The following is a 23,800-nucleotide window of genomic DNA, read 5'->3' as shown; positions in this document are numbered from 1 at the left end:
AACCAGCAATCTTGAAAAAAAAGCTTGCTTTTAAAGTCAGTTTTTCCCAACTGCACAGACAAGCAAGTCATATCTCCATGAAGGCCACTGAAACAGTGCATGAATGGAAAAATGACCAGCTTGTTGTTAAACACGCAACAATGGTTTCACAATCGCAATGAGACCACTTCAGAAGAGCAATGTGGAGGAACATCTTACCGCCTGCGGCAGAGCTAACGTGAATGACTGCTGGAATGGCCAAGATCCAGAGCTCAGGACCTGTATACTGAAGTCCACTGGAACAAAGAAATCGGCAGAACATTTTCAGGACAGCAAACTTTCGACAGCGTCCCTCTTTTCTATGAAACAGTAGCAATGCGCAATAAATACTGCGTGTCCCACAATGCAAGGTGAGCTCAGGACTGATCACCTTTTCATAAAAGCGTCCGCAAACAGACTTAAAAAGGGATAGCAGCACCATACTTAAGCTATAAATAGTTTTATAGCTTGAAACTGGAAAAACCATTGCTGGTCAAAAAGTAATGCCATCCATTTTTGTGAACGTACTCCAAATTTAAAAAAAAAAAAAAAATGAAAGAGCCTACAAGAGGTGGTCTTAATTTCTATACCCAGGAAAAAATAGGGCCAAGGTCTTGAATTCTATAAAATCTATAAAAGCAAGGCCTATAAAATCAAGGCACAACTTAAATTAGTGCCTTGGTAAGCACAAGAGGTCTCCAAGGCACGTGGTGCCGTCAATGAATTTGAGCCTTAATTGCTGGGAACACAAATGCGATATGATAGCAGATAACAACAAAAGCGTCTTCCTTCACCGTAATCAAACTTGGTGACCTAGTGAAAGCCTTACATATTCATAAGGCTGACACAACATGGGTTAGCAAGCCATCTACCATGCTGCTGACGCGCGATTTTGTACCATTAGAGAGCATCTTATGAGCATGGCAGGATGGCATCATCATTGTGACATGTATGTATTCCATCCTTGTTTGAAAAAAAAACCTTCAGTTGACAGCAAGCATCTCTTCTTGATAAAAGCACTGGCAACTTGCCAACTCAAAAGAAGCACATTGAGTGGAGTGTAACATCCACAAATTTTTTTTTTTCTGCCCATTACTCACGTCCGAGGGCGTCTTCGGAATTCGACATATGCTTCCGGAATTGCTCGTTGAGGTCCTTGCTCACTCCAATGTCCTGGAACATGCGCTGGAGCTTCGAGGTGTACTCAAAGCCACAGGCTTGCTGCAAATTGAACACGCAGCTAGTCAGCAACAAGAAGCGCCAGTGCCAACAAGCAACAGTGAAATGACACGACTTCACTGCAGTTAGCAAGTTGTGGGAGGAATCTCAGTATCGAATAAGTTTAAGGCATGGTCAGTGTGTTAACGGTGAGCAAAGAAGTGGACCCAACAATGGCGTACCTGAGAATGAAGAGAGATTATCTGAACCATGACATTCCTGCACAAAAGGCTCTTTAGGCTCAAAATTTCACCACAGGAAAGAGGTGTTTGATAGCACCTTCTGACTAATGCTGTTTGCCTAGTTTGAAGTTCTTTCTTCTGTAACAAATTTCAGTGAACAGAGACAGCTCTTAAGGACCTATAAGTACTTGTAACTATTTATTGACAGTGCACTTGAAACAACTTGCCCAGTGAGGCTGTCTCGCATCTTGTAAAACCGGCTAAAAAGAGACATCCTTTTGAATTAGCATGCATGACATTACATTTCTGGTGCATTACACTAACATGGCATAGGGTAAGGTTGCCTTGTTTAAAGTATTCAACAACAACTTCATCCATATTTTTTTTCTTAGTAAAAATTAATTGTTTGCTCTTTTTTTTCTTTGTTAGGCAGCAAAAGACACTTATTGCTGAGGAAATTTAACGCTACAACATTTTTTTTCCCCCGCCCTCTGATTCAAACTTGCAACATCGACCGATAAGGACTCTGATCAGCACTTGCAAGTAAACAGTGGTGCAACCTAGCTTCTGAGATCTGCACTCTAAGAGCTGTCTCGACGCTGCAGTTAGCTCGCAAGAATGGCCATTGCCACCAACACCTGCATTTTTTTTCCGGCCTTCTCTAGCTTAAAAGAGCTCCCCTTTTCTGTGAATGTAGCCGCTTTTTCATTAAAATCTACTCTAACAGGCCAATTTCAATTCGTAAAGGGGAGGTCTGAAACAAAGGCATCAAAGAGGGGACCTGTACCTTGAGCTTGGAGATCATGCTGGCCTCAGCATCATCACTGGCCGACATGTGTTGCACTAGCCGCTTGGCCAACATCTTGCTGTAGAACTTCTGGAACACATCTTTGTCCTCAATGTACTTGAACACTATCATCTGTAATAAGAAAGACATTGCTTGCATTGTCACTCAGCACAACAGCGAAACCGAACACAACAGCAATGCTTGGCAGACGCAAATTGTGCCACACAGCTTGCACGGGTTTCATCTTAAAAGTAGATAACCACCACCCAGGTTTTTACCAAATAAATTTACTACGATGCGAATGGTTTCTGGCAGTTTTTTTCAGGTCCTTTAATAATTCTGATATTTTTCTTGGCCCCTGAAGTCAGAATTAAGGAGCTTTTACTGCATTAAAACTTTTCGGTTGTCTCTCAAGGACTGAATGAACTACCCATAGAACTAAAACTGATTGTGTTCAGGAAAGAAAAAACAGCGCTAAATTCTACACAAACCACACAGAAAGACGGACAGGACGGGCACTGACTCTAACTAAGTTTATTGAAAGCCACATGTAGCATATATATAGCCCGAAGAAGGTGAACGCATGCGCATTTCCCACATGGCAACAGCACCCACACACACACGGACGATAACTTCTCATAATCGCGTATTTTTTAACAATCTGTGCTCACTTCCTCGTAGGGAGGTAGAAGTGGTGCTGACGCACATGCCACCCCTCTCTTTGATAAAAAAGGCTTCGGCCAGTTCGCAAGCTAATCTATCTTTACTTCTGGTTAGAATTTTAATCTCTTCAAGTCGTGGTGCACAGTGCTTTTTATTTTCATCAATGCAAGAGCGGCACAATGTCACAATGTCAGAATTTAGCGCTGTTTTTTCTTTCCTGAACACAATGTCACACCAACTAGCCCAGCAAAAGGTACTGTTAAACTAAAACTGAGCACATTTTTCTTTTCTCTTACTCACCACTTGATTAAGAGTATCCTCTAGCTCCGACTCCTCTGGGTTTTTAGAGCTGAAAAGGAAAAAATAAAAATGAAATGAGACAGGCACAAACATTCAAAGCCGCATTCCTACTCCAGTCACCCTGCCCAGCAAGTGCCCTGTGCACACTCGTGCAGCCTAACAACCAATTCTGCAAGAATGCCGAAAGCACCTTGTGCAAGGGCTCACCTCTTCTTGAGTAGAATGTCACAGTATTTAGCCAGGAGCTCAGGAGATTTACTAGACGAGTTGGCAAGCCTTGTGATGGCATTGTTGTTGATGAACTTTCCACAAGCCTGCACATAAAGACAAAAGAAGTGCACATGAGAAACTGGCAGCGCATCTGGTCGCGAGGTAATGGCTAACAGTGGTGTCGAAGCCCAGCTTATACAGTCGACAACCGAAAATTCAGACGGCTCATTTTTCGGACATGCTTGATTATTCGGACTTTTTCGCGGCACCGCGACATGGCCCATAGAGCCAATGTGTAAGAGCGCTTGAAATTTCGGACGCACCGCAACTGACCACTCGATTTTTCGGACCTCGTTCGCACTCGCCGCCAGTACCCAAGCCGCCATATAATGTGTACAGTGGAACCTCATTAATTCAGACTGCAGGAGATATCGAAAACTTGATCAAATAAAACTAAATTCAAGCCACTGTGCTCGTGTGGTTTCGAATTCGTACTGTTCTTGAATATCTTCCGTCGCACGAACTTAAACTGTAGTCTCAGTTCACGGAACTCATCTGTGCCGACTGTTTCGTCCCGAATACGGAACGCGAATACGATCGCGGAGGCGACGTGAGCGCACACAGGAGCTTCCAAGTGCCGTCCATGGATGGCGCCCGAGGCCGTGATCATCACCATCAACTTTTTTTCTCCGTCGCGATTTTCCGCTATCCACATCGCCATCAGTATTGCCAGCGCCAGTCTTTTGTGGCATGTTAGTGCATTTGCCGTAATAGTTGTGGTTGTGGCTTTCGTGTGCTGCCACCAAGCTTTGCAGCTTTAGCATGATAAGCAAGCGCCTTAAGCTACACGGTTGGGAATTAGCTCTTGAACACGGTAAGCATGTGGCGGGCAGGACATTCGACATGGTCAAGACGTGCGTCTGATGATGGTGCAACCAAAAGAGAAAAACAAGCTGCAAAGAGCGCGCAAGCCGTGCGAGTTTCCCGAAATGGAAGAATAGCTGTCTGCAATGTGATGGAAGTGCGGAACAATGGCTACGCGTTGTCAGCAGACATGCTGCGCGGCTTCTTTTCGGATGAGCATGCACCAGAGCACAGCACCAGCTCAGAACTCCGTGAGTGACGATTGAACCACAAATAAATGTCGCTCATTCCTGATTGGGTGTTTTTACTTTAAAAAAAATTTTTTTTTTTTTTTCGCACATCGCGTGTATGGGCCGCACCCCGAAAATTGGCCCGCGAATCTAGAAAAAAAAGTGCGGCCCTTATACGCGTTCATACGTTATGTCACGTGGTAAAATATAGTCATGAGGAGCTTTAGAATGTGTGCAGTACAACTGGCCGCTTCCTCCGGCATACTGGTAATAAGTTCCGTGATTTTTTCGATGATTTTCTGGACTGGCCGATTTTTCGGTCGTTATCGCGGTCCCTAGAGAGTCCGAAAAATCAGTCGTCAACTGTAATCAGTTTATCAACCCATTTTTGCAATAAAATAAATAACAGAAGAGGAAAAACATGCGCTGGTCTATTCTGTAACTGGCATTGCATGTAGGCACGAAAAGTAAGCTTGAATTACAGATACCCGAGCCCCAGATCGTATCATATAAAGGGACCCAGCAGTGGTACATGAGACATAATTACAGCTTCAGTACAGCTCATAGAGCAGCACTTCAGTGTGGCTCAATGATCTAAAACCTCAAGTGTCTACTCTGCAACAAAACTTGAAGCACTATCTGCAGTTCTAGTACACCACTGATCCACTGCAAACAAACACAGAGTTTACCTTAAACCGTGCTTTGGCTTTGCTAAACCTGCTTTCTCAAAGTTGTGGAATGCCACCAGATCCTATTTAAAAATCTGCCACAATACACACGAAGCTGGCCTGTACCTCTCAGTGCCACTACTACTCCCAGTTCATCGACCTGAACATGAAACTAAAGCCTTTCCAAGGCAACACCCCCCCCCCACACACCGACCTTGTCGAGCGAGGCGACGAAGCCCACATCGTTTGCGAAGGCAGTCATGACGAGGGCATTGTACTTGCGGTGCACTTGAAGAAGGGTGGCCACGTACAGCTTGGGGTCCTGAGCAGCCCCTTCGCCCAACCGCTCCACTGCAGAGAGGCCCTGGGCCTGCATTGAAGACACACTGCCTCAGCATGGCAATAGGTGGAGTGGCTAATGCAAGGACCACTCGCAGCCACACAGTGGATAGTAGACATCTACTGACTACTGAAGAATGCAGTAAAACCTTGTTAATTCACATTTCAAGGAGGAGAAAAAAATGTCCGAATTATCCAAAGGTCGAATCAGTGAACGGCTCCCACAAAACGACCAAAAACCACTTGGATGATACAGACAAGCCCCAATATACCGAATTCAAAGGGGATCACGAAATAGTCTGATATATTAAAACCTCAATAATTAAAAATCAGATAATTAGAAGAATTTCTGAAGCCTGGCAATTTCTAATGTAAATTTGGCCAGATAATTCGAAGTGGCTGCGTGCATTAACCCTGTTAATTTGAAGATCTGAGGTGCTGTGCGAGTTTGTCCAATCCCGATTTTGCCATCAGCCGATGAAGCGACAGTCCCTTGCAGCTACAAGATGGCGCTGCAGAGCGATGCCGATTAGTAATGCTGATGCTTGATATGCGAAACGCGCCAGCCCCAGTACTCTCAGCACAAAAAGCAACCGGTACGATTCGCAGACCGCCGGAGCACGCGCCTGCAGAGGAGAAGACATGCTTCACTGCAATGCTGGCATGGATATCAGTTTCAAAGCAACGTGTTCTCAGCGCTACGTCAAGACATGGCCAAACTGGAGGCACTGGTATGTGCGCGCTCGTCGCTCTTCTCCAGCCGGGCCGCAGTCAAGGCAGCGTCTCGTGGAGAAGCTGACACAGAAGAACCTCCCACCCCTAACAGCTTCAGTGCATGTACCGCGACGCAACCATTCTTGTTATGTGCCTGCGACGGGTTGACCGTGCTCAAAGCCAGCCTGCTACGTTTCCTTGAGTAGTGCGCCCTGGTTAGAGGGTCAAACTTTCTTCAAAAAAAAAAAAAAAACAACCATCGTGAAGTTCGGGGTCGACCTTAGTGGAGCTGACCTATATGCAGGGTCTAGGGTAGTTTTGGACAAGCGCTAGATAGTACATGCCCCGTGCCGGTGCCAGTTTCCAACAGGATGCATAGGGCTCCATGCCAATCACGTTGATTCTTATGCAAATTGGTTCAGCTGAAGATAATTCTAATTGCGTGCCGTTTACAAGGCTCGTTCGCACCATCGGTCACTTCCTCAGATAAGCAGTAGGTAGCGCGAGAGCAAACTTCCGATTCCGAGAATCTCTGGGGAATGAATCAGGCCAGAATACGGAAATACAGGTCCGTTTGCAGTTCAGTTTGCCGCTAGTCAGTCAGGCCGCACGCAAGTATAGAGAAAATATGAAAGCCCCCTTTTCACTTTTCGTTTTCATTGGCTTTGGATAGCTGTCCATGTGACTGCATTGTTATGTGCTTGTTGTGCAAGTTGTGATGCCATTCTGAGGGGAACTACAAATACAGTAAATGCAGCGGCGAGATGAACCACGCGGGTAAGGGCAGGGGTGCGCGTCGACTCATATTTGGAGTCAACTCTTTTTGGCCAGCACGGTCTACATGCTAAACGGAAGACTTTTACAGGCAATATACGGTAACCGCAAAGTTCGTCCAGTGAAGGTAGCTTCCATTTTTTTAAAGGTAGCGCGTTCCCGCAACTAAATTTTCTTGCTGCGGTCGGTTAATTTGAATTTTTTCACGGTCCCAATGACTGAATTAACTAGGTTTTACTGTATCTGATTTGCCAAGAGTACGACAACTGCAGTTCTTAAGTCACGACCCCGGCAAACTGGCCCAACGTACCTGTATGTGTTCCTCCAGCAGAGCTCGCAACTCCCCAAGGCCATCGACGATGCGCGACACAAGCTGGAACATGCGCCCGAGGTCCTCGTCCTTGTCATCACTGAGCAGGTTCTTGAACTCGGCGTAGAAAATCTCCAGGTGTTTCTCGATGAGCACCTTCTCGCACGTCTTTGCGAGTGCCTCCAGGGTCGTCTCGTGCAGGTACAGCTGCACCCGCCGCTGCTCCTCACTCAGGCGCTGCTCCGCCTGCCAAGCCAAACAAAGCCAGCATTAGGCCAAGCCAAGACCGACCACCAAGGGAACTCCCCCGTGGCTGCGAGTGTGATGCTGACAATAGGCACATATGGTCACAAAGAATCCAGGGCCCCTGAACATGCTTAGTGGAACATTAAAGAGAAATAGGAGCACTGAGGAACATAATCACTTTCCAGCTGTTATTACACAGAATATGCTGCGTTTATGAATGAGAAAGACCCCCGGTAAATCCACTGACAGGAACATGAATGAAAGGCGATTCAATAACATTCAGCAAGTCATCTTGGTAATGTCAGCAATAAAATAGAAAGACATAACTGCAAGAGGGAGGGAACATGGACACTGATCAAGAAACTAACAGGATGAACACTAGCGTGCTTGCTCACTTAAGAGGGGATGTGACTTTCAACATCAGCTTTCTGATTTGTTCATGGATTTCATGAACAATTATTTTTTGCATGTTAGCAATGCTGTCAATTTTAAACGCACAAAATTTCAGCATTACATCTGAATACCTTTGGAAAGCCTGCAGACTTGACAAAAATGTCACAGACAACTGGTGTTCATTTTTTTAAGAAAGCAGTTCGCACAAACATATCTAACCTGAAAACAAGATGTTACACCAAAAATGTACAATCCATCAAAGTGAAAAATCAAGACCGTCACTTTGAAAATGCTTGTAAATGCAACAACACAAATGGGGCCAAAATATAACAAAACAGTAAAAAAATCTGCTCCACAAGGCGAGCCTATAGTCATAAAACCAGAACTAAAAAAGCAGATTTTTCGAGCGCTCCTCCGATATCAAGTGCTGCCACAGTTCACGAAACAATTTTTTTGGAGTACTACCTGGACTATTTAAATTTAGTGCACTAAAGAGGAATCTGAACTTGGTCTTTTTACCACCGGAACTTGATCTACACGTTCCGAGCATTCTTAAAAACTCTGAATTATTGTCCTGTGCAGCCGATTTTCCCAATTTATTCCGGATTAAACGTCCCAGTCACGGCTCCTGCCATTTTTGAACTCATTGCTGATGGTAGGAGGTCAACCAACATTTCAGCCAGTCCAGTGTAGACTTGCTGCTCTGTCATCGGCGGATCGATACATAGCGATCAGCAAAAGCAAACAGTCCACGCATATTTTCAGTGGGCCTAATTTGCAGCTATGTTGCCTCTGACTGGATCTATTTATTCAAGGAGACCTAAAAAACAAAACAAAAGCAAAAGAGAAGCCGCCACGTGACCGCTCGAAAGGCGTTCCACGCGTTAGTTGACTTCTCCTACCTTCAGCAGTGAGTTCAAAAAAGGGCGGGAGCTGGGACGTTTAATACGATTTAAATTAGGAAAATCGGCCGCACAAGACGATAATTCGAAATTTCTAAGAATGCTCGGAACATCAAGATTGAGTTCCCATGGAAAAAAGACGCGTTCAGATTACTCTCCAGTGCACCTTTAAGCAACTAAACTTAGGGCAGAAAACGAGGCGTACGAGCGGATGTACAGTCGACGACCGATTTTTCGGACTCTCTAGGGACCGCGAAAACGACCGAAAAATCGGGCAGTCCGGAAAATCAAATTTCACCGAAAAAATCACGAACTTATTACCACTATGCCGGAGAAAGCGGCCAATTGTATTGCACACATTCTAAAGCTCCTCATAACTATATTTCGCCGCGCGAAATACCGTATAAACGCGTATAAGGGCCACACTTTTTTTTTTCCAGATTCGAGGGCCAATTTTCGAGGTGCGGCCCATACACGCGATATGCAAAAAAAAAAAATTTTTTTAAAGTAAAAACACACCAACCAGGGAATGAGCGACATTTACCGTATTTACCCAATTCCAACGCGCCCCCGATTCCAACGCGCACCCAATTTACGGCACCAAAAAAAAAAAAAATTTTCAAGCCCCGATTCTAACGCGCGCCCGATATTGGTAATAAAAAAAAAAACTACAAGCCCCGCTTCTAATGTGCATGTGACTTCCACGAATGAAAATAATTTGCAACCGTTTTTATATTTTAAGGGGAGATGCGGGTGAAAAAACCGCGATTTTTTTCGATAGTCGATTTTGTATTTTCTTGCGTTTTGTATTCCCCCAAGCCTCTTCTTTTATGTGTAAAAAAATCAAAGCCGATAATCAATGGGAAGTTAGTAAAAAATACTATTAAAGCACTCGCGGTGGCTCGCGAAAGTGCGAATTTGACCGAATTTCGGGAACGCGGCATTTCGCTCCACGGCGTCGCCCGCTCTTGAATATTCGCGGGGAAGTAGGCCTACCCATCGTCTACGAGAAGCCACTTCGGCAGCGGCGCATTCTTGATAAAAATACGAAAAAAAAATATCGTTTCCCGCCCGAGTCGAGCGTCGCGACCGGCCCTTCAAATCACGTGGTACGATCGGAGCCGTTCCTTTGGCTACGAGCATTCCACCGCACGGTCGGGCGCAGACGCTCTTTCTTCGTTCTGCCGCCACCGAGACGTGAACCAACGCTTCTGCCCGGGTTTTTCTCCTATCTCCGCTATGGATGTGACTGAGAAACGAGATTTTCGCTCACGCAATTTCCTGACAAAGCATCAGTATAAAGGAAGACGCCCCAAGCGCAAGCGGAGAGCTCCGGTTACGGGAGGTTCGTCTGCTGCTAGGCGTAACTGCGGCAACGGCGATGCTTCTTGCGGAGCATCGATGACTTCGTCAGTGCGTCTGAGCGAAAGATAAAGATCTTCGACTGTAAAAACGGGTGCGGGAGCGCTGTTATCTGTGAGATCGGCACGATGCACGACCTCGTCAGCGGCGCGGCGTGCCCCGCCTGCGGACGATTTAATCTCTGTCAGAGAGTCGGCCGCAAAACAGAAAGGAGTCTCATCGTTTTTGGAACTTTACCGCCGAAATGACGCGTTTCCGATAACCGTTGTTTCATCAACATATTCTTCGATCCGCGTATCTTGATCGTGCAACGGCAGTGATGAGGCGTCCGCCCGCGGCAGTGCACGGGATACCGTCGCCGTGAACGCGGTCCGTGGTCGCTGAGCACGCGACCAATGACAAGCGCCACACCGGTTGAAAACGGCTCCTGCGACGCAGAAAACGACGAGCAAACGTGCTCCCATGTTTCCAGCAGTTAGTGAGCTCCCACATCGTATAATGGCGATGACGATGGGCAGCTATGGGGCAGTTTCGGTTTGCACTCGAATCCAACGCGCATGCGATTTTGAGACGTATTTTCCCCGAAAAAAGGTGCGCGTTGGAATTGGGTAAATACGGTATTCTACGTTCAATCGTCACTCGCGAAGTATTTAGACTCCTGAGCTGGTGCTGCGCTCTGGTGCACGCTCATGCCAAAAGAAGCCGCGCAGCATGTCCGCTGTCAACGCGTAGCCGTTGTTCCGAAATTCCATCACATAGAGGAGCAGCTCTTCTTCCAGTTCAGGAAACTCGCACGGCTTGACTCGGAAAGCGCACTTTTTGCAGCTTGTGTTTCTCTTTCGGTTGCACCATCATCGGACGCACTTCTCGGCCACGTCGAATTTCCCGCCCGCCGCACGCTTACCGACCGTGTTCGAGAGCTAGCTCCCAGCCGTGTAGCTTAAGGTGCTTGCCCATCGCGCTAAAACTGTGAAGCTCGGCGGCAGCACGCGAAAGCCACTATCACGGCGAACGCGCTAACACGCATGCTGACACGCCACGAAAGGCTGGAGCTGGCGATACTGATGCCGATGTGAACAGCGGAAAATCGCGACCGAGAAAAATGTTGATAATGATCACGGCGCCATCCATAGACGGCACTTGGAAGCTCCGGTGCGCGCGCGTGGCCTCCGCGAACGGCGCAGCGCCGGAGCAGATCGCGGCCGCGATAAGATCCGGCGGCGCGCCCGAAGCGCGCTTCGATCGCGGAGGCCACGGCGTGCGCGTAGCCTCCGCGATCAAGCGCTCCGCGATCGTATTCGCGTTCCGTGTTCGGGACTAAAGACTCGGCACAGATGAGTTCCGTGAACTCAGACTACGTTCCGTGTTCGGGACTAAAGACTCGGCACAGATGAGTTCCGTGAACTCAGACTACGGTTCAAGTTCGTGCGGCGGAAGACATTCAAGGACAGTACGAATTCGAAAACACGCGAGCGCAATGTGCCGACTCGCGCAGAATTTGAGCGTCGCAAGAGGCTCCCTTTAAGCTTGAATTTCGTTTTGTTTGATTAAGTTTTCGATATCTCCTGCAGTCTGAATTAATGAGGTTCCACTGTACACATTATATGGCGGCTTGGGTACTGGCGGCGAGTGCGAACGAGGTCCGAAAAATCGAGTGGTCAGTTGCGGTGCGTCCGAAATTTCAAGCGCTCTTACACATTGGCTCTATGGGCCATGTCGCGGTGCCGCGAAAAAGTCCGAATAATCAAGCATGTCCGAAAATTCAGGCGTCCGAATTTTCGGTCGTCGACTGTAATAGGTAATTTTCAAGAAACTGATTTTTTTCTGGCCATTTTTTGCGATCTGAGAGCCGTGTCACCCCTTAAAGCAGCCACAATTAGGCAAGAAAACATCACTGAGCCGAGCCAAGACAAGCAGGTAACTTTCACTGCAATGAATAAATAGCATGAAAAATTTCATGGCACCACAAGTGGCATTTCAGCACCACAAATAGAAACAGCCACATTTTATGACCATTTTCTTAAGATGAAGGTGCTTAGCACATGCAAAACTCATGCAAAAGAACCAAATGGATGACGCATGGAATCATTTTAGCGCTTCTCTAAGGACACTAAACAACACACACATTATCGACCATGTCAACTGCCAATTGCTGCCAGCACGTGGCCTCGTGCTCTTCACGACATTTTAGCACCACGCCAGAGTGAGGTTATCCTTCGTCACGTGTAAATGACCCTAACACCAAAACCCACATAAGGCTAGGCCAGGATTATCATGACACAAAGCTGACCACTGAGCTACGCTCCACCTCACAACTTCCTGCAACAGAGAGAAAGGAATGAGCACGAAGTGGCGGCTTCTGGAAGTGTGCAATTAGATGCAAAGTGTCTGAGATCAATAAACTCATCCAAGCTATCAGCTTACAACGCAGGTTGCACAGCAGAAGTTGCAAGGTGGAATTTAATTGCTTGCATACTCCACGAATCGAACTAACCTCCTCGGCTTTGAGTTCTAAAGCAGAGTGAGAAGACAGAGTTCATAGCTAACAGCACCGTATTTACTGGCATAATGAGCCCACCTTTTTTTTATAAAAGTATCAATTTGGGGAGAGGGGTCATTACATGGGAAAAAAAAAAAAGTTTACAGACTTTTTTGTAACATCCAATATTTCATGTCCTACGTACATCCAGCCGTCTGCCTGCCCACTCACACTTCTGCCCGCCCTTCAGCCGACTTGTCCTCCTGTCCATCGCTCACCCGTATGTCCACACGCCCATCCATCATCAACAAACAAGTTGATGATGGATGATCATCAACAAACAAGTTGATCATCATCAACAAGTTGCATCCCTGCATCATTCACGTTCGTGTGTGGCTCGTTTACAGTAGCCGACCGATCGCAGGGACAAAAAAACATGCACGGACAAAAAAGCTGCCCCAGTCCTACTGTTTATCATCAGAGGAAGCCCAGCAGAAGCAGTGAAAATCATGCACACATACTTTTTTCATGTACTCTGTAACAGGATTCTGTCTGAGGAACTCCATGCTTTCTCTGTTGTAGAAGCGCTCAGTGTCTTCCAGGAACGTGTTCTCAAAGGCATCCTTGTATACAGACAGGTTGGGCCCCTTGGCTGACGGGTCCTCCTCGTTGAGACCAAGCTCAACTGCGATGATGAGTGCACACGATCGGGAACATGATCAGCATTCAAGAGGGTCTATATATATTGAAGCAGGTGGGTTATCATCCAACTAACTCCACATATCTCTATGCATTACATTGTTGTCCAAACTATCTGTCCACGACAGTGTCCACACACAATGCCCTCCAGTGCACACATTACAGCTATGTTACCAAGATCTGCTTCTAACTTTTGTAAAGTTTTCAAGAGACCATGAGGAGTGGCTTCATGAAGCTGAAAAGTCCTACAAGTTGCTCACTGCATTTCAAAGTGGAAGCTGCTTCCCCACTGCTGAAGCTTTTTTGTTTCCGTTTTTTGCGTAAACAAATGACATTTTCCTTCAAATATGAATGGTCTAAGTGTTTGACACGCGTACTGTGTCACAGCCTTTGCTACAGCTTCCCCAAGGTTGCTGCAATACATATGGAAAGAACTACTGCAGAGAAATCCATCTTTCAACACGCATGTATCAGCAATCAGTGTGCAGAGAGTTATGAAACAGCAGCTTTTTCTTTTGGCTCCCACATCATTCTCAGTTGACAAGAAAGACCACGTATTATCGGGAACAAATGTCCCCAATACACTCCGAAAGTTGCTTAGGCCTACAGGCACCACGTTTTTCAGCAGTCAGATGATTCCACTACCGCAGATTAAAGAATGTGAGTGACTTACGCCTCAAGTGTGGCCTCAATCCAGAATCTAATAATAGTGCTATTGACTTTTTTTGCACCTCGCATGTCCTAGAGACTTTTGTCCCCAACTGTACACTCACTACCAAAAGTGTATGGAAGGTACTGGGGAAAAAAAAAAAAGTAATTCCATCACCACCTATGCACTGCCTGGAATCGATAAATGCAGCCTAAATTTGGCTGGGCAAATTAAACAGCTCGCTATTAAATACCAAACAATTTACGCCAAACGCCAAATCTGCCGAATAAAAAATATCTCGAACTATGCACCATGGATGCAAATCAATGATAGCATTTCTTTGCAAAAGTTATCTTCCACAAAGTTTTAATGGTTTGTGTACATCTGTGCAATTTAACTGGTATGGAGGTTGATCAGATCAGATTCATTTGCTACTGAAGTGAGAGAGAGAAATGCACTCCACTAACAACAAAGCTACTGAAGGACGCTAAAAGTGACAATGCTCAGTGTTTTCTTGGATCACAGAAAATCACAGCACCCTAACTGTAATTCTTTGTTTTTGTTGTATTTCATACCAAAAAGAGATGGCAAAGTCACAACGTATCATATCGAGGTGTTTCTTACCATAACAGAACATCACACCGCTGACCAGCCTAGTGTTGATTGGTTCGCCATTCCGCTCCTTCTCAATCAGCTTGAGCACAGCGTTGGTCACCTGAGAAACACACCAATGTGAGCAACATGACAAGAAAGAAAATAAGGTATAGCACATTAAGCCAACATAAAAAGCCAGTGAGAAAATCATTTTATTATAGCATCATTACACACAAAACAAAGTGAAAGCTGCGGTTTCCAGGTTTGATCACAAGCGACTACGTTTTTCAACTGCACAACTGCCATGTTTCCACATGCCTTGTTTGGCAGATGCGTGGTCATCAAATAGATGCCTCCCAATTTACAAGCAGTGTAACATCAAGGGGCATGACCCAATTGGCAAAACTGTTCATTTTGTTTGTAACTAGACTCATCTGCTCCAATTTCACAAACACGGACTCGGTAGGCTGTGAACACAATAAGCAGTTCCCCTTCAAGTCAGACTTCTCATCGCTTCATAACTATCACCACCACCTACCGATGACAATAAATTGGTGCATCACCTGTTTGTGCAGTGGTGAGAAGAAGCAGTCCCTCCAGGATACCAGGGCCAACTGAACAAACAAATCAATGATTTGAATATTAGCATCGGAACAGTGTGCAAAAAAGTTCACGTAAGAAACATATGTTCAACATCTTGATCAGGGCACGAAATGGTGAAAGCACATCAGGCTAATGACTTAAAGAGAGGCTTGATAGAGCAAGCACCGGAAAAAAGCACCGAGTGGTTTGGGTTGGGAGAAAATGTTATAAACCACCATATTCACATGAATATAAAGCAAAATTTTTTACTCAGATCGTCTTGTGAACGCACCTCGCGCTACAGTGTTCAGAACCAAAGTATGAATATAACACAATTTTTTTTTTCGCAGCTCTTCGAGACAGCTACAGCGATCTTCACCACCAGGCTCGCGAGCTACCAGGAGAAGCCAACATGCGATAACCTTTGGGCAAAACGCTCGATGCACATGGGCAAAAAGAGAGTGGCTATGAACACGGAAAAGGGACACAGGCAGTTGAGAACAAGAAGGCCACCTAACACGTCACAGGCATTGTTGTGCTCAGTGGTGTCGCGCACATTTGTGAAGTGTTGCATCTTAAATAGCGTCGATGCTTTGGCTGCCTTTATATCCAATTTAACGACAACAAAGAAATTTTTGGTGGCTCCCGTGAATTTCATTGTAATGCGGTTCTCGACTGCACTGGCACAGTTGGGCAGCGAAGATGCTCCACTGCTCCGATTGGTGGCTGCTTCAAACACAGCCACCAGCAGGGTTGTGAGACTCAAGATTGCTTGTCCCGAGCTCACGTAAAGCTCATTTCTGCACACACAGTTCTTCGGGAAGCTGTCTATATCTCGACCAATGAGCTCACGCGCCACGAGAGGAAGAACCGAATTAATTTCATTGCCACCTGACATGGTGGGCAGGTTGGCCACAACCCAACAGGCAGGTGCGGCAGGTGAGCCTACGCTTTTTCGTGACACGTACAGATGGACGCCAGCTTTTTCTCGTGAACGGGTCCTCTAATGCTATAACATTAAAACATTACGAAACTTGAGCGCCTCTCTAGGTGCAAGCTCCGAGCATCTTTCAGCCTCTCTCCGCAATGGAGAAACGGAAGATAAAGAACAGGAGAGCAGAGAGTGACCCCACCTGGTATATCTCGTAGATGTTCTTCCTGCCCTCGTCGCACTCCCGCTTGACCCAGTGCCGGTTGAGGTACGAGCAGATGCCGTTGAGGACCTTGCTCGAGAACTGGTACTCCTCCCACTCCTTGGTGTAGAAGCGCAGGACATCTTCGTCCATCAGGTCAATTCCATCCTGCACACAGGTTGCAGGGCCCAACGTGAAACACTGGGGCTCTCCACTAGCACAACCGCGATGCCAAGTCCCCCCCCCCCCCACCCCATGAGGGTAACAAAGCAACCCAAACAGCTGAACACAGAATCGTTTATGGGGGGTCTAATGTGCAAAAACGACTCAGGCTATGAGGGACATTGTAGTGAAGGGCTCCAAAAACTTCGACCACCTGGTGTTCTTTCACGTGCACTGACATCGCACAGCACACGGGCCTCTAGAATTTCTCCTCCATCAAAACTCGGCCGCCACAGCTGGCATCAAACCCACGTCTTTTCGGTCAGCAGCCGAGCGCCATAACCACTGGGCCACCGCATAGGCTATGAAGCTCACTGAGGTTATATACTATGCCTGCCTCATGAGAATGAGTAGACCAATCTCAACAGTACTTCATTAGCTCATTATGCTGATGCCATTTGATGACATTTTCACCAGAAATATTTGCTCAGAAAACCTGAGCTCTTAGATCATACCAGTTGCGAAACTCTGCTTCAAAAAGTGACTAATCCCAGTAGCCACTTTCTGGATACTTACGGATGGTGGTACCATCTGGAAGCGGCCAATAAAAGCTGTTGCCATGTAATGCCATTGTATCCTCAAAAACTCCTTTTTTTTCTTCTTTTGCCTCTTAATTTCTCTCTCAAACTGCTATATCTATGGATTTTTGCTACCACATCTCTTTCACTGATTTTGTAACCGGGTGGTTGCGCGTTTATGCAACATGAACCAGTTTACGTTGGAGACTGCAGATGGCGCGGCAATCCGTAAACACCCCAATTCTGGCCACCTCATACCTCTCGTTTTTTGATACGCGGAACCTAGGGAAGTTCCGCACCTGATAATATCCAAGAGCTCTGCAGAAAACCATTGGAACTCTCTGGATTTGTGGGAGAAATGCTATTCAGGTAAATCTCTTGTGTATTACTAGTTGTCAAAGGACACATCTCAGCAGCTGTTCATCAAGTGCTGTCTGACAGATAGTTAAAAAAAAAAAAAACACCAGACTGTGCCAAAAAAAAACTATATAGCCCACATAGAGGAACGACTATCACTAAACCCAGATGAAACATTCTTCATCTGTATGGTCATTCCTTTGTGTGTACCTTAACTTTTCTACAACCAGACTGGCGCAGTTCTCCCTCACAATGAGCAACCAACTATCTCCTGTTCTTGCCGTATTTGCTGTTTGGCAGATTTAAATATTTGCACTAAGCGAGAAAGATTCCAGGGGCATTGGCACCTTAATTTTAAATAGAAAAACTATAAAATGAACCTACAAAAAACACCCATTTTTTCATATGGTAAGGAAAAAGCTATTGAAGAAAATACTGGAGCACTAGAGCACTAAAGTGACCAATAAATGCATTTTAAGGACTTTTCTTTTTTTTGGGGGGAGGGGGGGAGGAGGTTGGAAAAGAAAGGGCACTGTCCGGGGTGCCCGACCTTTCAACGGTTTGATAAAAAATGATGTGGCATAGCTCTGCAGAGAATTTCTAAATCAGTGGGTACTATAGCCCATGTGTACCCAAATGTTAGAAACCATGGTAGCGGAGCACAATAGTGATTGCACAAAAATGATGAAACCAAGAAATGTGGTCCCAGCTGCCAGTCAGTAACTAGTTTTAATGTAACGCAGTGTTCATTAGCATTTCTTGATACAAAGCCATTGCGGCACATTAACATACATCCTGCCAATGAGTTTGAATGGACAATTTTTGTGGACGAAATACAAGACGCTGAGGCAGATTCAACAACTCAGCGTACTTCAGCTTGGCAATGCCAAGAGAGCACCACTTTCCAGCCAATACTTTTTTTTTTCTTATTTTGTGTTGTGTTGATGAATTCTTTCTGTTCTTTCATATATTTATTCCTCCTACATTAGTGCCCTCTTGGTCACTTGTAAGTACCTTCAATAAATAGCATAAACAGACAGACAAACCACATTTTACTGACATTTGGTTACGCTGAAAGATACTGATAATGGTTACACTGTAGGGTAGGATACTGATAATATTGAAATTTAACTACAGAACAACAACACTACACCCTATTTTATGCAATTTTCAATACCAAATTAAAATGACAAATCCTCCTTTTATAGTGCCCAATTCTGTCAATATGAGGAACGACCTTTTTATGTCCACCCCACTCCCCTGTCGATCCCTTTCAAGTCAACGAGGTGATTACTGTGAAGCAGACAGCGCCAAAAACCATTTCTTTAATCCAATAACACAGGGCTGCAGCTGGTTGTCATTCAATACACAAAATTCATTCAAGTGTCACTCTGAAGATAAAAATTCAAAAGAATATCTGAGAGCAAGCAAACAGCTCAGGAAAAATATGTTCTTACATGGCTGCAAAAGTATTACTGCTTTCAAGATATTGAAAGTGTAAAGCAGTGTGCTTTTGCTGGCTCACTACCATGTTGGCTGGAACTGAGCATCACTACATTTACAAAGTTTTACTGACATCTCGAGACGGCAAAGCCTTAATAAATAATCCTCTTTCCTCGCAGATAAGGATAACTTTGCATCGACCTTGAAAATGCTTCTTTTTTTTTTTGTAATGCACACATTCAGCAAGTGCATCTGAGCATTCTTAGATTTTGAAACAGTTCACGCAAAAAAAAAAAAAAAGGAAAACTACCTGTGCAGTGATTCTCATGAATCTTCTGCCAGGACAGTCGTGCAATTAGTTGCCCGAGAATTTCCCTGCTTTAAGATTTTCATCATTGTGACGTGCAAGTGTGAAAGATGACATACGACCGTATGCAAATACCGATCCATGTTAATACACAAAATGGGCAATTACGACACCCTCTATATGGGCCAGATCACTCCGATCAGCAAAACATGCCGCTTCACTTATGCACATCAGTTTCATTCACTCAAAATCACTGACAGGCGCACCCATCGAAACAGAAAATAAAGATGGCGTTCCTAACTTTTAGGCCCATTATCACTAACTTGCATAGTCTGCAAACTTCTAGAATGCACCGTACTGCAACATTTAAACACATATTTTGAAAGCAAACATTTTGTTTGCTTGTCTTGTTTCCCGACAAGACTATCAACTGCCGCCCAAATACTGTAGCTAATACACATTTCCTTTAGCAATGATAACCTGCAGCAAATCGACCCCATCTAAGATTTCCTAAAAATTTCAATTGCATTTCTTATGCAAAACTAATGAATAAATTTAAATCGACATTCAGCAATAACCTCATTGTAGATGTAAAACTGGGTGTCGCGGTAGCTCAGAGGTTATGGCGCTCGGCTGCTGACCCGAAAGACGCGGGTTCGATCTCGGCCGCTGGAGGTCGAATTTCTGTGGAGGCGAAATGCATACTGTGCGATGTCAGTGCACATTAAAGAACCCCAGGTGGTCGAAATTTCCGGAGCCCTTCAATACGGCGTCCCTCATAGCCTGAGTCGCTTTGGGACGTTAAACCCCCACAAAACCGTAGATGTAAAACTAATGAATAAATTTAAATCCACATTCAGTGATAACCGTACCGTAGATTGGGTTCACGACTACCTAACAAATCGGCATCACTCTGTGTACGTAAATAGCAAGAGCTCACAAACAGTACATGTCAGCTCAAGAGTAACACATTTTTTATCTTTATAATGGCCTTTCTGGACAAATATCAATGTAAATATCAAGCTTTTCACAGGCGACTGCATTCTCTATAGTGAAATTAATTCCTCTGAAGATCATGTCACCTTAAACAATGTACCGGAAACTGTGTCAAAGTGGTGTACAGAGTGGCAAATGACACTACATGTTAACAAATGCGTTTTCCTACCAATAACAAAAAAAGAAAAACAAAGCTTACATTTCCCTTACAAAATAAATAATACTCTACTAACCGCATCAGTGAACATAAAATATCTTGACTTGATACCAACGCATAACTTCAGATGAGACTCTCGTGTAAATTTCATCACAGCAGCCACTACACAAAAGTTACTTTTCCTTCTTCAAACTGCACCACCCAAAACCAAAATGCAAGCTTACAATACCTTCATAAGATCAACAACAGAGTATGTAAGCGTCGTATGGTACCCAGCAACTCGACAAAACAAACAAACTAAATGGAATATAAAAGAAGGCAATAAGATCAATTTTTAACAAATATAAAATCACTGACTAGCTAATTCAGCCACCCAGAAAGCTGGTTTGCTCAGCCTGGAGAAACGAGCCATACTCGCCCGCTTAAAAGTTTTGTACCAACTTATGCATCACCATTTTAGTATATATACATCCAAGTACATTGCCACTGCAGACACAAGAATAAACACGCCATAAATACTCCGACTTTAAAGGACCTCAGAAAGGGGCTCTCGATAAAGTTTCGGTACGTCTGGTATGTTAAAGGATGCTGCTTTGCAAACATCCACCAGCGAAAATTTCTTTTTAATGCGTTTGGTCGAACATGAGTTACATGCAGTCAAAATTTGAGCTTCTGTGTCTTTGCGCCTTTCCCTCTCCTCTCGTCACTTTTCGCAGACCGATAAGTCGGCGCTCCTCTACCCACCCAAACCCACTTGGCCCCTCCCCTACCTCCGCCGGCTACCGCACGCGCGTGATGGCTGTGGCCATTGTAGCTTTGTCATGTCTGAAAGAATTTGGTGCGGTGAACCAATGATAAACCCATGCTGTTGACGTCACTTGCACGACGTAATATCGTATGCCAGGTTTCGCGCGAAAGCCTGGCACCACGCATCACCGCAAGGTGCAAAAGCGGGAATTTTTAAAAATGTAGTGCAAATTTCCTGCTCACTTTTGAGGTCTCGTACGCGGCATGAATGCTCAGTGGCCTGTACTCTACATAGAGCAAGCATTTTAGAGCCAAGCTCGAACACCCTTTCCTGTGGCCCTTAAATGAATTCCCACGTTACTCTGACTGCAACACTCATTTTTTTCCACTTGCAATTATGAAGTGGAACAGCTTGCAATCATTTACACTGGATGAACTTGTTAAACTAGTATAGGATTTCTCTCACAAAAATTCTTCAATGTTAAGTCCATGAAGTCCTCATCAGAGCTCATTAATTACTTGAAAATAGTACAATGTAATTCTATAATTACACAATTTATATATTTTTATTGATATGTCTTCATTCTGACCTGTTATTGCTGTGTAATAACAATCTCACTGAGTCATTATTGAAGTTATTTGTTATCAAACAACGTTTTACTGTAGTTATTAATGTACAATGAAATTTTACCTTCTTCGTTTATGTCTTGCTGCATTTTTCCTTTGCTTACACATTACTTTTCTTGTTAAATATTCCTCCCAACAATGCCAGACTTTTCGTACGTGCGCTGTGCCCTACCTGTCAAAATCCCGCAGGAGATCGACAGCTAATAAAATAAATAAATGAGTCATCACATCATTGCAGCGGATGACCTCTGCAACGGGAATTTTGATCACGGAATTCATTCATAGATAAAAACAGAGAAATTACTCACTCTGAGCAGGGTGACAAGGTAGTTCTTCAAGAATTCCTTCAGCCGCTTGTACAGCTCGTATCCCACAAACTGGGCACCCCCAACGGGTTGATTCTTCTTGGCTTTCGCCGTTGGCGTTCGCGAGCCTCCTTGGTGTACACTGGTGCAGTAGTCGTAGACATGGCTGAGCAACATCCCATCGGTCAAGGAACACAGGGCACACCAGCACAAAATAAAAAAAACACACACACATAAGGTCGCCAAACATGGGCTCCTGAAATACTCTTGAGAGCTTATTCTTAGGTCTTTTCCGCTGTTTCCCATCCTCTGCGGCATCTGCTGCAACAAGGTGTCTTTTGCTGCATCACTGAACATGAAGCATCACCACAGTCTGAACTAGAGGGAAGAAGAGGTTTTCAGAGTACATCATCAAAAAAAAAGGCATAAAGATGACATAATTGCATGAGACTGTCCCAGCATCAAGCATTAGTATACAACTGAGACTAGGCCTGCCCTTGTGGCACCTTCCATGAGCACACCAACAATGCCTGGACTCCCGGGGAGGGATCTGCCAGAAACAAAGCAACTTTGCCAAAAGATGAATCTTCAGGAACGCCTGCCACACAAACACAGCACAACAGTCTGACCTTCCAAAGCGCAGTACGAGCAACGTCAGGCATGAAAGGATACGTGTACAACTGCATGTACCGAGTCTTGGACATGTTGTCCTGCTTGTTGGTGTAGACCTGCTCGATGCCCTCGCGCAGATCGCCCCATATCTGGTCCAGGTCGATCTGCTTCAGCCCGTGGCTGTTCTGGGCCCGCACCGACTGGCTGCCGGATGCCATGCTGACCGGCTCTGGCCCACCCCTCTAGTCGGCTCTCCTGCGGGCACGGCACACATCACTCACTTTGCACACCAAAGTGTACGGGGAGCTGCACAGTCTCATTTGCCAGCAACCATGGGCAACTTTGTTTTGTTTGCCACACCTGAAAAATGTCACTGGACAAGCAAAACATGGCAGCTGGGAAACAGCAGACTGTGTTGCTTTCCATCATGGAACCAGAAGACTCCCTACAATGCCTTCACTTCAGTCGATAATGCAGACCAAAAGAGAAGCATCAGGTCATGCTCCTGCACTGGCTTTGCTCAAATGAACAGCAATAGAAACTAACAGCACGCAGTAAACAACGGCCTCTCAATATTTTCTGTGGCACCTACAGCTCCAACAAAGACATACACACTAATACTTAGCCGTAATTACCTGCTAAACACCCAGGATTACTACTACCCAGGAAAAGAAACTACAGAATAAAACACACATGAATGTCCTATCCCTGGCTTCACGATACAAGGAGCCATAACTTTTGTTTCACAAAATTGCACGAATGCCTTGACATACAACAAACTGCGTCATCTGGCGGCATGTAAAATTCCAACATAATGTTTGGTTTTGTGATATTTAACATCCCAAAGCGACTCGGGCTATGAGGGACGCCATAGTGGAAGACTCAAGACAATTTCAACCACCTAGGGTTTTTTAACATGCACTGACATTGCACATACATGGGCCTCGAGCATTTCGCTTCCATCGAAATGTGACTGCTGCGGCTGGGATGAAACCCGCGTCTTTCACCCAACGCAAAGGCTTGCTAACATGTAGAATTTTTGGGCAAGGAATGTAAATATTCCCACCACAAGAAGGTGGCACTAGTATATGGAACTACACGTTTTGAAACTGCACGTCAGCTAGGAAAGGCCATAAAGCAGGGCTCCGGATCAATTTCCTACCGCAAAACCCTCCAGTGGAAATTTGGTTGCA

General features: G+C 45.1%; 1 protein-coding gene across 4 annotated transcripts in view; it reads right to left on the bottom strand.

The window, feature by feature from the left end:
* Nucleotides 1–23,800, bottom strand: part of Cul1 (cullin 1) — a 36,945-nt gene that overhangs the window by 10,902 nt on the left and 2,243 nt on the right. For all 4 annotated transcript variants that reach the window (XM_089548438.1, XM_089548441.1, XM_089548439.1 and 1 more), the window contains exons 3-15: nt 22,668–22,862; nt 21,999–22,161; nt 16,317–16,484; nt 15,165–15,215; nt 14,632–14,722; nt 13,181–13,344; nt 7,278–7,523; nt 5,355–5,510; nt 3,376–3,482; nt 3,169–3,217; nt 2,206–2,337; nt 1,119–1,239; nt 199–275 (exon numbers count right to left, since the gene is read on the bottom strand). In XM_089548438.1, coding sequence (XP_089404564.1) covers nt 199–275; nt 1,119–1,239; nt 2,206–2,337; nt 3,169–3,217; nt 3,376–3,482; nt 5,355–5,510; nt 7,278–7,523; nt 13,181–13,344; nt 14,632–14,722; nt 15,165–15,215; nt 16,317–16,484; nt 21,999–22,161; nt 22,668–22,825 — 1,683 coding nt within the window. In that variant the 5' untranslated portion in view covers nt 22,826–22,862. The remainder of the gene's footprint in view (nt 1–198; nt 276–1,118; nt 1,240–2,205; nt 2,338–3,168; nt 3,218–3,375; nt 3,483–5,354; nt 5,511–7,277; nt 7,524–13,180; nt 13,345–14,631; nt 14,723–15,164; nt 15,216–16,316; nt 16,485–21,998; nt 22,162–22,667; nt 22,863–23,800) is intronic.

Source organism: Amblyomma mixtum, chromosome 6 (genome assembly GCF_055824585.1).
Source record: "Amblyomma mixtum isolate Tamu chromosome 6, ASM5582458v1, whole genome shotgun sequence".
Lineage (NCBI taxonomy): Eukaryota > Metazoa > Arthropoda > Arachnida > Ixodida > Ixodidae > Amblyomma > Amblyomma mixtum.
The sequence above is the reverse complement of the archived record's forward strand: the minus strand, read 5'-3'. Positions and strand labels throughout refer to the sequence as shown.